The following is a 15718-nucleotide window of genomic DNA, read 5'->3' as shown; positions in this document are numbered from 1 at the left end:
GCTTTTTGCTCTGTTCAGGTATCTGGAGGCGTAGATGTCAGCCAGGGAAGGCAGGGATTTGCCGATTACCTTTTGGGCTGTGTTGGTCACCCTCTGCAGTCTTTTCCTGTCTGCCACTGTGCAGCTTGAGTGCCACACTGACACAGCGTAGGTCAGCAGGCACTCTATGGTGGAACGGTAGAAGGTCACCAGCAGGCTTGTGCTCAGTTGTACACTCTGAGAAAGTGTAGCCGCTGTTGGGCCTTCTTGACCAAGGCTGACGTGTTGGTTGACCAGGATAAGTCCGCAGAGATATGGACCCCTAGAAATTTCAATGACTGCACTCGCTCAACACCTTTGATGTACAGGGGGCAGGAGTGGCGCTGTTTCTCCGGAAGTCCAGGATGAGTTCCTTTGTTTTGGAGATGTTTAGTGCCAAGTTGTTAGTTGCACACCACCTCTCCAGGTTCAGGACCTCATTCCTGTACGCCTCCTCATTTCCCCCTGTTATCATCCCCACCACTGTTGTGTCGTCAGCGAATTTGACAATGATGTTCTCCGGGTGGCAGGGGCTGCAGTCGTGTGTAGAGCGAGTACAAGAGTGGGCTCAGCACACAGCCTTGCGGTGAGCCAGTGCTGAGGGTGCGGGTAGATGAAAGGTGGCGGCCCAGTTTCACCTGATGGGGCCGGTTGATTAAATAGTCTTTTATCCATGAGCAGATAGATGATGGGAGCCCCAGGCTGAACAACTTGGGGATCAGGATGTCCGGTAAGATGGTGTTGAAAGCTGAGCTGCAGTCAATGAAGAGCATTCTGACATAACTCCCTTTCCTCTCCAGATGGCTCAGCGCAGAGTGGAGAGCTGTGGCTATTGCGTCCTCCGTCAATCTGTTAGGCCTGTATGCAAACTGGTGTGGGTCCAGGGTGGGGGGGAGACAGGTTTTGATGTGACGAAGAACCAGTTTCTCAAAGCATTTCGTTATGACGGGGGTGAGTGCTATGGGGCGGTAGTCGTTTATTTCTGGTTGTTTAAGGTTTCTTCATCATTTTATTTTATTTTATTTTTTATTTATTTTGGTTCTAAGTGACTCTAAATAAAATTGTCTTATGTTATTGTTGTATATATTTTAAAATTTGGTGATGGAACAGACAGACCTAACCATGAGTCAACAAACAAACACTAACTTCAAATCCATTCAGACTCCCACAATTTTACAATTTTTGCAGTAAAGAATGTCTATCCACTGTCCTTTAGAAGTAACAATAGTTAGATCATTTCAATGGTCAAAGTAATCTGGTAGATTATTTGGTCTTGATTAAAGCTACAACTACCGACATAACCGTTTCTTACCACCTTGGAATCAACTTTTTATAATTTTTCTTGGCTAAATCAGTGTGTGCGTGTCTTGGGGTGCACACGCACAAGTGTGTGCCTCACATGTAACATTGTGCTGTGAGCACTCTGGGACTACATTGAGTGTTGGTGCAGTATTTCCACAGGCATAATTACACACACGCGCACACGCAAAACACAATTTAGTACTAGTGCACACATCTGAGCAACCATGGCCTGCACATCTGTTTTCTCACTCCCTGCCGGAACCTGCTCACCCTTTCAATTATAGTCACCACCTTTAAAACACTCTTTGCTAAGGAGGGACAATTTATTCCATGTAAAATTAGCTTAGACTAATAACATCCAATGGCACAATACATTTCTTGGAAACTAATCTTCATTTATTCCGCATAAAGGATATCATGTGGCTTGTTTGCTTGGAGCCAAACAACTTCATAAGAGTTTGGAGGTAGTTTGATAAATGGTTGGAAGATGTAAAAGAGTACTTTGATATGGGAAAAGTGCCCAAAGGGGCAGGGCAGGCGCCAGGTTTCCAAGCTGTCAGACTGCGAAGCCCATTTCCTGTTTAATAGCACATTATGACAATATGCTAAAACACATTTCTTGAAACTATCCTTGAACACAAATCCACAAACTATAATAACAAAACCTTTTGACTTCTGTATTTACAACTCCAACCATCACCTCAAAACAATGTACAATATCTTCAAAACCAAACAAAGTGTTAAGTGTCAGCTTATAGGCACTGCATGTAAAAATGGAGTCACCACAACATTCCTGAGACACTACATAGAATAATAATTCAAAACAAAGCATCCATGGAATGTAGTTATGAAGAAAATGTCAATCCCCCATTTTCAACAACGCTTATCCTTGTCAGGGTTGTGGGTAGGCATGTGCCAGTTACCGGTTTCAAGGTATACCGTGGTATGAAAACGTCAAGCTTTCAAAACCGCTAAAATTTTCTATCATACCGTCCCTATGGTGTTAGCTATTTTTTTATCTCCCAAAAATGCAGGGCTCACCCCTCCCCCTTAAGTTATTTCTCAGTGTCAGTGAATCAGCTGTGCTGCATGTTGGCCTGAGGACATGAAACACCTGAACTTTTTCCCCCATCGAAGAAAACTAAGTCGCTGGTATGGGAATACTTCATCTACAGGAAAGTTACAGTCGCGGCTAAGGTGGGCCAACTGACATGTAAAACATGTTTGCGGGGGGGGGTGGGGGGGGGGTGGCTACCAGAGATGGGAATACAGTGGTACCTCTACATACGAATTTAATTCGTTCCAGGACCTTGTTTGTAAGTCGAAATGGTCGTATGTCGAGCAGGATTTTCCCATAGGAATACATTATAATTCCATTAATTCGTTCCAAAGCCTAAAAACATACACTAAATTCTTAATAAATACTGCTGGCACTGTTACAAATGGCAATTAAACATAGAAAAACAAATAAGTTATAAATAAATAAGTCAGAATAATATAATAAGAAGAAGAATAATTAATAATTATTCCTGTAAATAATGTAACGAATTGGATTCTAATATGGCGGACACTTTTTACTGTCCCTGAACGCACCGCGAAGCTGACGTCACGGTGAGATAGGTCGGTGCGGTAGAGATAATACTTTCGTTTTCTTGAGAGCAGTCAACTGCTTAAGACAATGGGCGTTTTGTGTTGGATAAGTTCTTAAATAAATGATAAAAACGTGACGAAGCTGGCGATTTCCTTGGCAATGTTACCACAATAATAATTGTCACCTTAACTTATAAATAGTGGCGAACGGTGGTCGGAAGAGGACCATGGAGCTGTATTGTTGAGCCAGTTCAGGGACGCGCACACCAAGCTCATATTTTTCTATAACTTGCATCTTCATTTCAAAGGTAAGCATCACTTTTTTCCTTGTTTCTCCAACTGTATCAACTTTTTTTGAAAACTGTGTTGATTTCTCACACAAGAAAATCCACCGTGCGTTCGTTTGCAGTGCTGTCATGTCGTTGTATTTCGAGCAACTCGTCGGATGTAGAAACAAATGGCGGCTCAAATTTTACGTCGGATGTCGAAAAGATCGTGTGTCGAAGTGATCGTATGTAGAGGTACCACTGTATCTCCACTGTGATTTTGCATTTATACAAAATTAAAAGTTGGTAAACGCTGTCATGAACGTTTCCTAGAGTTAACTCCAGCAGGTGTAGTGTGTCAAGCAGTGGTAAAATATACTGTTACGCAAGCTTGTTAACGAGGCAGATAACGTGGCAAATTAGCATGCCAATTTACTTTTATTTAGCTATTTCATTTATTTTTTTGTTATTTTATTTATTAAATTAACATTATAATTATATTCCAATTTGCTAATACAGTATGTTGTTTTGAAAAATAAAAATCCTGTTCAATAGAAAAGTTTTTTGTTTTTATGTAACACAGAAACCTCAAAATAAAACATTTTAGAGCTGTAATTGCAATATCGTGATACTTTTGCTTTAGGTTATCATACCGTCAAAATCTCATACCGGCACATGCCTAGTTGTGGGGTGCTGGAGCCTATCCCAGCTGACCAAGGGCAAAAGGCAGACTATACCCTAAACTGGTGTTCAGTTGTTGGGCACACAGAGAGACACAACTATTTGCACCTTTAATCACACCGCCACTGAGTGGGAATTGATCCCACACTGCTTGCAACGAAGCCAGGCAAATGCACCACACCACCATCAGTCACAGGAAGAAAGTGTTTACTATAAAAGTGATAAAATAGTCAAATAAAATAGTTCTTGTGATCCAATTCTGAGTGACCTGGTTTCGAGTGTCTTATCTGATTCCCGATCTGATTCCTCAGCAAATAAAAATGTTGGATTTTTCAAATTGTTACTTCTGTGACCCCCACCCCCCCGGCCCCTCCCACCCCAGACACACACCCAAAAAATGTTTTTTTTCTTTTAGTTCTCTAACCAAACAAACAAAAATTTGGGGGCCGAGATATGATTATAGTATCAGACACAGTTTTCTTTTCTTCTACTGATTTTGCTCCTTATTTGAATAATCTTCACTGAAAGTAACTGATTAATAACATAATCTCAGCAAATACATGTAATAACATGGCATTTTATACGAATGAAATGTTAACAATAAGCACATAACATATCAAACATGCAAATGGCTACAATTACCAAAACATACATCGTGTTTGATTATCTTATGCCCAACAATACGCATGAGTATTAGGGGTGTTCCATCTTAGGCACCTCACGATTCGATTACGATTCAGGGTGCTACGATTCGATTATTGAACGATGATCACGGTATCGGCGATGATCGCGATTATCGATGTAACGTACATTACTAATTAATACAGTAGCCAAATAAATGTATGTCCATTATTTATTTAAAATATCCTTATGATTCAACAGGAACGATGGAAACATGCCCATACAACAAAAAGCTGCCCTTAAGCTGCTTTTTTTTTTTTTCACAAGAAAGTGCAAAAACATTAACCATTTTAAAGGGAGTACTTATTTCTCTCAACAATACAATAAAATTTACACAGGTGGAATGAATTCCACATTTTCTGGAAACAAAGTGTAAAGAAATAAGACTTCTTTTAACCAATCGAGACTACTTTGTTTTTACATTACTGTAGTATTTCGCATGTTTGTAGTGTTACTGCTGTACTTAATCATGGTTTTACACGTTCGGCATATGAAATACACATTAGCGAATTAGCTTAGCGCTCGGCGCTAACTATTAAACATCTCAAAAACAACAATAAAGGCGAAACAGTACAAGAGGGTTCGTGTACTCACCTCTTATAGCTGCACACGGGTCTTAGCAAAACACTCAGGACATTTTTCAATTGAAATGCCCTACAACTACTGCTGGACATCTAAAAGACAAGGAGCAACGAACTATCTCTCTTCCCCTCTTGCTCTGAAAAATAACTTGCGCACAAAACGCCGGGTCACGCTTCTGGTTCTGCCTGTCTCATACACAAATTTATTTTCCAGTCTTTTAAAAAGGAGTAAATCTCTTTCTCAGTAACTGGCAGCATCCATCCATCATAACATGCGTGCACCCGTTAACGGTGGCCGGGCGGCAGACATGTCTTGAATTTCATTCTGCTACGAGCGGCTGCCATAAAGTTATGAGGGGAAAGTCATCGTTTTTGAACCTTTATGAATCGTAATCGAATCGTCACGTGTCGAATCACGATGCATGTAATAATCGATTTTTTGGAACTCCTCTAATGAGTATATAAATACTGTACATACATACATATATATATATATATATATATATATATACTAAGAGTGTGACAATATCTCGATACAGCGATATATCGCGATATTTTGCAACCCGATGGGTTATCGATATGCTCCCGCCAAGAATCGATACTTTTATTTAACATATTGGCCATACAATGGAGTATGGATGCTGTAAACTGCTCAATGTTTGTTGAGCAATTCCTTGGCGGTCCACTAGGGGCGCTCGGGAGTGGCGGTGAGGGTAAAGTGCGCACAAGTTGTCTAGAGAAGAAGAGAAGCTCCAAGTGGGTTGAAAAAATAAAAAAGCTCCGTGAGAACGGTGGAGGGAAAAAATGAGAAAAATATTGCTACAAATCACACATGGGGACACACTTAAGATTTTACACCAACAAGAAAGGAAGCAAGGTGAACAAGGACTTTGCTGTATGCAAGAATTGTCTAAGAAAAATAAGTTTCACTGGGAGCTGGTGACGTAGTGGACACTGGAGTTTGTGAGCTTTGCTTTCATCACTTGAGGTAAGAAAGTTTTGCAATGTAATTGACTTTTTAATTTACATGTATTATTTTGATGACATTTGGTGTTGAATGATATAAAATAAACCAGGACCCTAAACTGGATGAAAATGAATATCGAACAAGCCCACATGAATTTACCGATTTATTTGAGAACCAATTTCCATCTAGTTTACTACACAAACTGTTATTACTGTCATTTTGATACAATAAGCTATAAAAATGGTTTGAATAGGTTCCAAGATATATAAAGTGATGTGCATGATAATTAATGTAGCCTACATATTAAAAATAGGTAATTATTGATGTAGCCTACATATTAAAAATAGGTAATTATTGAATTTTTAATTTCTATACATTCAATTCATATTTTTTTTAATTCAATACTTCCAACACAAAAAAAAAATCAGGATTTCAACTCAAACGCTATGAAGTAGCTAATATTTTTTGTTTTATTTTGTTGTTTTTAAGGTGAGGAAGACTGTGACTGAGCAAGTCTGACATCTTAATTGCTGAAGCAGATAGCGGAAGTGCTCAAACCAAGCAACAAAGTTCATATACGAAGAAAAGACCCACCAATTTTATCATTGCCCCACTCCAAGCTCAACTGCTGACACCTACGGCACTTTTTATTTATTTTTTGATCTCTCCAAGCGATATCAGTGGTCGTGGTTGGTTTCTTCTATATGTGCAGGGGCACAATTTGCAGTAGATTTATATTTTACAGCAATGTTGCACAGAAAAGGTGTCACTGTTTAATAAATGACTTAAACAGTATTTTTTTCTATTTTCAAATATCTTTTTTTTTTTTTCTCCGTTTCAACAGTTGTATCGTAGAATTTCATGTATCCAATTTCTGACCAATACATCGATAATCGCTGTATCGTGATATAATCGTTATCGTGAGCCTTGTATCGCGAATCGTATCGTATCGTGAGGTGCCCTGAGGTTCCCACTCCTAATATATACAGTGCCTTGCAAAAGTATTCGGCCCTCTTGAATCTTGCAACCTTTCGCCACATTTCAGGCTTCAAACATAAAGATATGAAATTTAATTTTTTTGTCAAGAATCAACAACAAGTGGGACACAATCGTGAAGTGGAACAACATTTATTGGATAATTTAAACTTTTTTAACAAATAAAAAACTGAAAAGTGGGGCGTGCAATATTATTCGGCCCCTTTACTTTCAGTGCAGCAAACTCACTCCAGAAGTTCAGTGAGGATCTCTGAATGATCCAAAGTTGTCCTAAATGACCGATGATGATAAATAGAATCCAAATGTGTGTAATCAAATCTCCGTATAAATGCACCTGCTCTGTGATAGTCTCAGGGTTCTGTTTAAAGTGCAGAGAGCATTATGAAAACCAAGGAACACACCAGGCAGGTCCGAGATACTGTTGTGGAGAAGTTTAAAGCCGGATTTGGATACAAAAAGATTTCCCAAGCTTTAAACATCTCAAGGAGCACCATGCAAGCCATCATATTGAAATGGAAGGAGCATCAGACCACTGCAAATCTACCAAGACCCGGCCGTCCTTCCAAACTTTCTTCTCAAACAAGGAGAAAACTGATCAGAGATGCAGCCAAGAGGCCCATGATCACTCTGGATGAACTGCAGAGATCTACAGCTGAGGTGGGAGAGTCTGTCCATAGGACAACAATCAGTCGTACACTGCACAAATCTGGCCTTTATGGAAGAGTGGCAAGAAGAAAGCCATTTCTCAAAGATATCCATAAAAAGTCTTGTTTAAAGTTTGCCACAAGCCACCTGGGAGACACACCAAACATGTGGAAGAAGGTGCTCTGTTCAGATGAAACCAAAATTGAACTTTTTGGCCACAATGCAAAACGATATGTTTGGCGTAAAAGCAACACAGCTCATCACCCTGAACACACCATCCCCACTGTCAAACATGGTGGTGGCAGCATCATGGTTTGGGCCTGCTTTTCTTCAGCAGGGACAGGGAAGATGGTTAAAATTGACGGGAAGATGGATGCAGCCAAATACAGGAACATTCTGGAAGAAAACCTGTTGGTATCTGCACAAGACCTGAGACTGGGACAGAGATTTATCTTCCAACAGGACAATGATCCAAAACATAAAGCCAAATCTACAATGGAATGGTTAAAAAATAAACGTATCCAGGTGTTAGAATGGCCAAGTCAAAGTCCAGACCTGAATCCAATCGAGAATCTGTGGAAAGAGCTGAAGACTGCTGTTCACAAACACTCTCCAGCCAACCTCACTGAGCTCGAGCTGTTTTGCAAGGAAGAATGGGCAAGAATGTCAGTCTCTCGATGTGCAAAACTGATAGAAACATACCCCAAGCGACTTGCAGCTGTAATTGGAGCAAAAGGTGGCGCTACAAAGTATTAACGCAAGGGGGCCGAATAATATTGCACGCCCCACTTTTCAGTTTTTTATTTGTTAAAAAAGTTTAAATTATCCAATAAATTTTGTTCCAATTCACGATTGTGTCCCACTTGTTGTTGATTCTTGACAAAAAATTAAAATTTTATATCTTTATGTTTGAAGCCTGAAATGTGGCGAAAGGTTGCAAGGTTCAAGGGGGCCGAATACTTTTGCAAGGCACTGTATATATAGCACTGATAATAAAGATGCAGCCATGCAGTTTGTGGATACAGTACCTGTGGATGTGTGCGTGCACATGCATGTATGCATGCATACTTGCATATGTTGTGAGTGTGTGTGGGTCTCATTCACTCACCAGAAGCAAAAAAAAAAAAAAAAAACAGTTTAGTTGCAACAGACTACTGTGACGCAACGTGTGAAACATACACAGTTACGTCACTAAAGATCGTCCTGTTGTTGTTATATTTGTCAAGATCTCTCTAATTAAGCTTATTTTTTAATCACCTTTTGACCTCTGAAATTTCCGAAAATCAAAAAATTGTGTCAAAACCGAGCAGTCTTCATTTTTAAATCGCCCAAGTTCACTATTAAAATAAACCCATTTACAGCTTGGTAGAAACTTTAATCTTGATGGTGACACCATTGTTTAATGACTATTTATTAGTTTTTATATTTTTTGCACCACAATGATAGTTTTAATCTCTTTTCAAAAGATGTCATAATGTATAGCACTTTGGCCATGCAGTTGGCAGATTTATTGGAGTCCCTATCAGTTCTGGAAATTTTGCATCACATATTTACCACAATGTGGTACGTAATTGGGACTGAAAATGTGTTTCAGGTTTTGGAAATTGTGTCTAAGCACCTGAATAGTGTTAAATGTTTGGCCAAAGAGTGTTTTAATTAGGAGAATGACTTAAGGTCACAAATAATTTACTTTAGAGAATGGGATTTAGTGTTTAAGCAGTTGTGTAAAACTGTAATACACATATGTGCCATTAAAACTCTTGGCACTGATACCTGGCTTTGCAAAATTACACAAATCATCACAGCAGCTTGTACAATCCACTGCTTGTAAGAACGATTACTACATTCCGTATGTCCATGTTTAAAGTTGACATTTTAGCATTTATACCCAAATCTGCCGTTGTATTCCATATGTCACATATGTCTTTAGTTTATGACAACCACATCCAAACATAATAGTTTTGGGAGTAAGGCCCTAGTTTATGGCTGAGGGTCTGGCACGGTAATTATGGTGCCAAGATTCATTTGTCTGAAAGTGCTGTGAGAACCACCGGCCACTCTCAGTCATTGCAACATATTGACAGGAGTTTAGGTGTAGAAACTGTGTGTGTCAGGTTGCTGCATACACTTAGGTGAGTTGTGATATGCCCATTAAGCGCTTCCTGCCTCTCGCACCTCTGATAATGTCTGCTGCAAGACCTAATTACATGTGCTTGCAAACAACTAGTTCTGCTTTCTATCCTCTCACACTATAAATCAACAGCTTTTGATCCAAACAGGGGACTTGTCTTGGAGAAAGGGGTTAGGGGAAGTCTTAATCATTTACCGTATTAGCCCGAATATAAGACGGCCCTGATTATAAGACGACCCCCTCTTTTCAAGACTCAAGTTTGAAAAAAGACTTTTTGAACACCAAATTAATTTTTATACAGAAAATAATTACAGTACATCCGAAACAAATGATTATAACAATATATATGAGGGAAAAAGCATGTTATTTTGCCTCATTCAAATCTTAATATCTGAACATTTAAATATGTAAACTAAAGTCCAATCACTTTCGTAAATAAATGGCTTCTGGTTTTCAAAATGTAAATAAACCAATCTATTGTGATAAAACAACAAAATTGCAATAACTGCATTAACCATCAAAGTGAAGTCTAACTGTAACTGTAGTCTTGAAACAAATCTGAATAAGGAAAAACATTGCAATAAAATAATGCAAACTGGTTAAACTTGAGAGTAGCCGAGATCTTACATGACAGAACATCTTTTCAATGATATCTGGCGCCATCTAGCGTCGTGAATGGGTATAATGTCTAGACCGTGAATATTAGACGACCCCCTCTTTTTCATTCTTATTTCAATGAAAAAAACACCGTCCTATTTTCGGGCCAATACGGTAAATTACATAAAGTAGCAGAGGTGGGTAGAGTAGCCAGAAATTTTACTCAAGTAAGAGTAGTGTTACTTCAAAATAATGAGTCAAGGAAAAGTAGTCATTCAAAAAATTTACTCAAGTACAAGTAAAAAAGTATTTGTTCAAAAGAATACTCATGTAATGAGTAACTGCTTAAGATGTTAATTTTTTTATGTTTTATTATTTTTTTTTTTTTACAATGTTATTTTTTTTCTCAGCAAAAATCTGTTATTATTGTACTGCACTATAACCGGCAAGAGGAAAAAAAATCTAATAAAATTAAGCATTATTCGTCCAAAGAGCATGAGTGCCCTGTAGTGGAACATATTTATTGCTAACATAGTTTCTATGAAGAAACTAAAAGCATCATATCTCTGGTTTTCCGTGGTCAATCATTGCCAAATAAAAAATGGGAGAGAGATTAAAATCCGCGCTTTCGAGTCATGTTGATGGCAGCGCTCTATGTCAAATACCTAATTTTTTATGGTGCTTTAAAGACGTCATGTAATTGAACAGGCCGGCGTGAACATAGAACGGCAAGCTTGAGTCTAATTGGTATAATTGAGTCATGCGATTATTATTCCAAAGTCTCATTGGTGAAACTGGTTGACCCACTGTCGACATCTCTGGCAAAAATATTTAGAGTAAAGAGGAAAAATGTTATGACTGTAGTGTAGCCCAAAGTAGCGGCGTAAGAGTTGTATTTCTTCTTCACAAATTTACTGAAGTAAAAGTTAAAAGTATGGCTTTGTAAAACTATTCTTAAAAGTACATTTTTCTCAAAAAGTTACTCAAGTAAATATAAAGGAGTAAATGTAACACGTTACTACAAGGGTGAGGTAAAGTGCTTTCACTGTGTATGACCGGGGGGTACAGGGCTTCTTTTTTTGTTTTCAAAATTTGTGAGAAATTAGTAGCATACAAGCAACTTACTACTATATGTACACAATCTGTCTGACACTAGCTTGTACTTTATAATGGTATTCTGAGATCAATTTGTTTAAATTGTCTCCATTTAACTTGCTCAAGTAGAGTGTTCTTAGAGAGATTGTTATCATGGTAATTACTGGGAATGATTGGTGGGGATTCATTATGCATAAGAGGATGCAAATGTTAAACAGGAGAGCTGTTTGTGCAAGTAAGAGATCTAAGTGATAGCCTAGCATGGATGTGACCTCCATGAGAGTGCCGGAGGATTTATTTTATCCGAGGTAAACTCTCGCCTTTACTTAGTTTGAAACAAGGATTAGTGTATGGAAAGGTGCTTATATTTTCACTGATGTACAGCATATTCTCAGCAAGCATGCAGGTAACAATGAAAATACCATAATGATTTGTCTTTTGATTTGCATGCAGTTTCACGTTTCTCCAGTCCTCGAATGACGCCCCGGATGAGCAGGAAGAGAGCACTATCAATCTCTCCGTTATCGGATGCCAGCATTGACCTGCAGACCATGATCCGCACCTCACCCAACTCCCTGGTTGCCTACATCAACAACTCCCGTTCTAGTTCGGCAGCCAGCAGCTCCTACGGACACCTTTCAGTTGGCGGAATCAGGTACAAGGAAGCAACTACATTATATATAATGAACACGTACAGGCATTCAGTGGTATTAAAAAGTATCAGAACCATTTTAGAATTTCTTACATTTCTGCATAAAATCACCATCAAATGTGACCTGATCTTTGTCAAAATCACACGGATGTAAAAAAAAAAGTTTCTGCTTTTACTAAAAACACCCAAACATTTATAAGTTCTCATATTTTAATGAGGATAACATGCAAACAATGACAGAAGGGGGAAAAATAAGTAAGTGAACCCTCTGCCGAAGGAGACTTAAAGAGAAATTGAAACCAATTTTTCCCAAATAATTTAAGTCAGATGTGTGCCCAATTACTGATGAGTAGTTTAAAGCTGCCCTGCCCACTATAAAACACACACCTGGTAAGAATTGTCTTAATGGGAAGCATTGTCTGATGTGCATCACGGCTTGGTCAAAAGAGCTGTCTGAAGACCTGCGATCAAGCATCGTTGATTTGAATAAAGCTGGGATACAAAACCATCTCTAAAAGTCTGGATGATCATCCATCGACTGTCAGACAAGTTGTCTACGGTTTGGCACTGTTGCTTCTCTCCCAAGGAGTGGCTGTCCACCAAAGATGACGCCAAGAGTTCAGCGCAGAATACTCACAGAGGTAAAAAAGAACCCAAGAGTGTCTGCTATAGACTTACAGAAATCCTTGGCACAGTCCAATATCTCTGCACACATCAACTATATGCAAAACTATGGCCAAGAATGGTGTTCATAAGAGGACTCCACGGAGGAAGCCACTGCTGTCTAAGAAAACATTGTTGCTTGTTTAATGTTTGCAAAAAGGCACTTGGACACTCCACAGAAGTTTTGGCAAAATATTTTGTGGACTGATGAAACCAAGGTTGAATTGTTTGGGAGTAACACACAACGTCATGTGTGGAGCAAAAATGGAACAGCTCACCAACATCAACACCTCGTCCCCACCGTGAAGCGTGGTGGAGGGAGCATCATGATTTGGGGCTGTTTGCTGCCTCAGGGCCTGGACAACTTGCAATCATTAATGGATGAATGAATTCAGAAGTTTATCAGATGTTTTGCAGGAAAACCTGAGGCCGTCTGTCAGACAGTTGAAGTTAAAAAGAGGATGGATGCTGCAACAAGACAATGATCCAAAACACAGAAGTAAATCAACTTCAGAATGGTTTCAGAAGAACATAATACACGTTCTGGAGTGGCCAAGTCAAAGTCCAGACTTGCTCCCCATTGAGATGCTGTGGCATGACCTAAAGACATCCCAGGAATCTGACTAAACTACAGCAGTTTTGTAGAGAAGAATGGGCCAAGATTACTCCTGATCGATGTGCCAGACTGGTCTAAAAAAATGCTTTAAGTACAAATGTAGGGCTTCTCGAAAAGTATGTTCATTTCTATGCTCTCAATACTTTGTTGGGCCTACTTTTGCATGAATTACTGCATCATTGCACTTTGTCATGGAGGTTATCAACCTGTGGCACTACATACGTGTAATGGAAGCTTAGGTTGCCTTTAATATATGCCTTAACACTAGAAGTCCCAGAGAATTCTGCTACTCCTAACAGTCCCAAGCAATGGCCAATTTGGCCTCTCCTCCAAAAAAAACCCATAGGTGGCCTAAATGACCCAAGTGCTTTTGAATTAGCAAGTCGTTGTCGGACAGACAACAGCCGTTCATATGGAAATGCAACCACTTGTGTTGGTATGCGGCCCAAATGGAGGGGAACACACAACAGTAGTACTATTCATGTAATATTATGTGTCAGTTCAAGTCAAGCTACATTTATGGGGTTTTGCACATTTTAATAATGTGTATTGTTTTACGATTTTACTGTCGGAAAAAATATCTCTGACAGTGTATTTGTGGGGCCTTTATATGCTAGCAATATTTGTTATAATTGTGATGCCTGCAGAAAATAGAACATTGAATCAGTATCAAATGTAAAACTGAAATAGGAGTCTGACAAAGTTAATTTTTGTCTTTTCTTCCTGGTATTTATTGATGCACAGGATTCAAACAAGAGTAATCATAGCAAATCAAAACTATCAAGTCAAAACGATGAAATACTATAGAAAACACACATAAATGTACCTCTAATACACCCTCTATCCTCTATACTGGACTTGTTGAAAGGTTATCAAGAATTTTTTGTTTTCCTGGGACTACTTGGTATACAATGAGGAGCAATTATTTGCATTCCTTGTGATTTTGCAAGTTCACCCACTTTGAAAAGAGGTGGAGGTCTGAAATTTCAATCATAGATGCATTTCCACTCATAGAGACAATCTAAAAAAAATCCAGAAATCACATTCTATGATTTTTAAAATGTATTTGCTATATATTTTTATCTACTGGGGTTCAGTTCATGTATTTGTGCACCTGAGAATCAGCAATAATTATGACACTCAAAGAGTTGTCATTCTACCTTAAAAAAAGTCCACCTTTACCCCACCCGTTTGAGCTCATCATTGTCACCTGTGCACCCCACAGTCAGTTATAATCCACGCGCTACCATGGGCAATACCAGAGAGATTTCGAAAGGCACCAGATAAAAAAATTGATTAGCTCCACAAAGCTAGAAAAGGCTACGGGACAACTGGAAAGCAGCTTGGTGAGAATAAATCAACAGTTGCAGCAATTGTTAGAAAATGGAAAAGGCTAAACATGACTGATAATCTACCTTGGAATGGGGCTCCATGTAAAATCTCTCCTCGTGGGGCATCACTCATGATGGGAAAAGTGAGGGCTCAGCCTAGAACTACATGGTAGGAGCTGGTCAATGACCTGCAGAGAGCTGGATGCACAGTTTCAAAGGCTGCTGAAGCCAGTACATGTAAAGGTCTGTCTGAAGTTTGCAAGGGACCATCTGAATGATGCAGAGGGGTCATGGGAGAAAATCATGTGGTCAGATGAGACCAAAGTAGAACTTTTTGGTGCTAACTTTACTGTCGTTTGTGAAGGGAAAAAAAGGCAGAGTACAATCCCAAGAACACCATCCCCATTGTGAAGTATGTAGGTGGAAACCTCATGCTTTTCGGCAAAGGGGACAGGACGACTCCATAAATCAGAGGATGAATGGTGCAATGTATCGTCAGATTTTGGGCCATGACCTCCCTCCCACAGTCAGGGACTTGAAGATAAGTCGTGGCTGGGTCTTCCAACATGACAATGATCCGAATCACACAGCCAAGCTGACCAAGGAGTGGCTGCGTAAAATGCATTTCAAGGTTCTGGAGTGGACTCCAGACATCAATCCAAGAATCCAGAAAATCTTTGGATAGAGCTGAAATTTGGTGTTTCTCAACGACAGCCCCGAAACCTGACTGATCTAGAGAAGATTTGTGTGGAGGAATGGGCCAAAATCTCTGTTTTCATATGGGAAAACCTGGTGAAGAACTACAGAAAGCGTCTGACCTCTGTAATTGCAAACAATGGCTGCTGCACTAAATATTAGCAATGATTTTCTCAAGGGTACAAATACTTATGAACCCCAATAAATTAC

The 15718-nt window shown here is 39.2% G+C and overlaps 1 protein-coding gene across 4 annotated transcripts in view; it reads left to right on the top strand.

Annotated features, from left to right (window-relative positions):
* Positions 1-15718, top strand: part of gli2a (GLI family zinc finger 2a) — a 153560-nt gene that overhangs the window by 108066 nt on the left and 29776 nt on the right. For all 4 annotated transcript variants that reach the window (XM_057852013.1, XM_057852012.1, XM_057852011.1 and 1 more), the window contains one exon: positions 12004-12205. In XM_057852013.1, coding sequence (XP_057707996.1) covers positions 12004-12205 — 202 coding nt within the window. The remainder of the gene's footprint in view (positions 1-12003; positions 12206-15718) is intronic.

The sequence above is a fragment of the Corythoichthys intestinalis genome, chromosome 12 (assembly GCF_030265065.1).
Source record: "Corythoichthys intestinalis isolate RoL2023-P3 chromosome 12, ASM3026506v1, whole genome shotgun sequence".
In the NCBI taxonomy this organism is placed as follows: Eukaryota; Metazoa; Chordata; class Actinopteri; order Syngnathiformes; family Syngnathidae; genus Corythoichthys; species Corythoichthys intestinalis.
The sequence above is the reverse complement of the archived record's forward strand: the minus strand, read 5'-3'. Positions and strand labels throughout refer to the sequence as shown.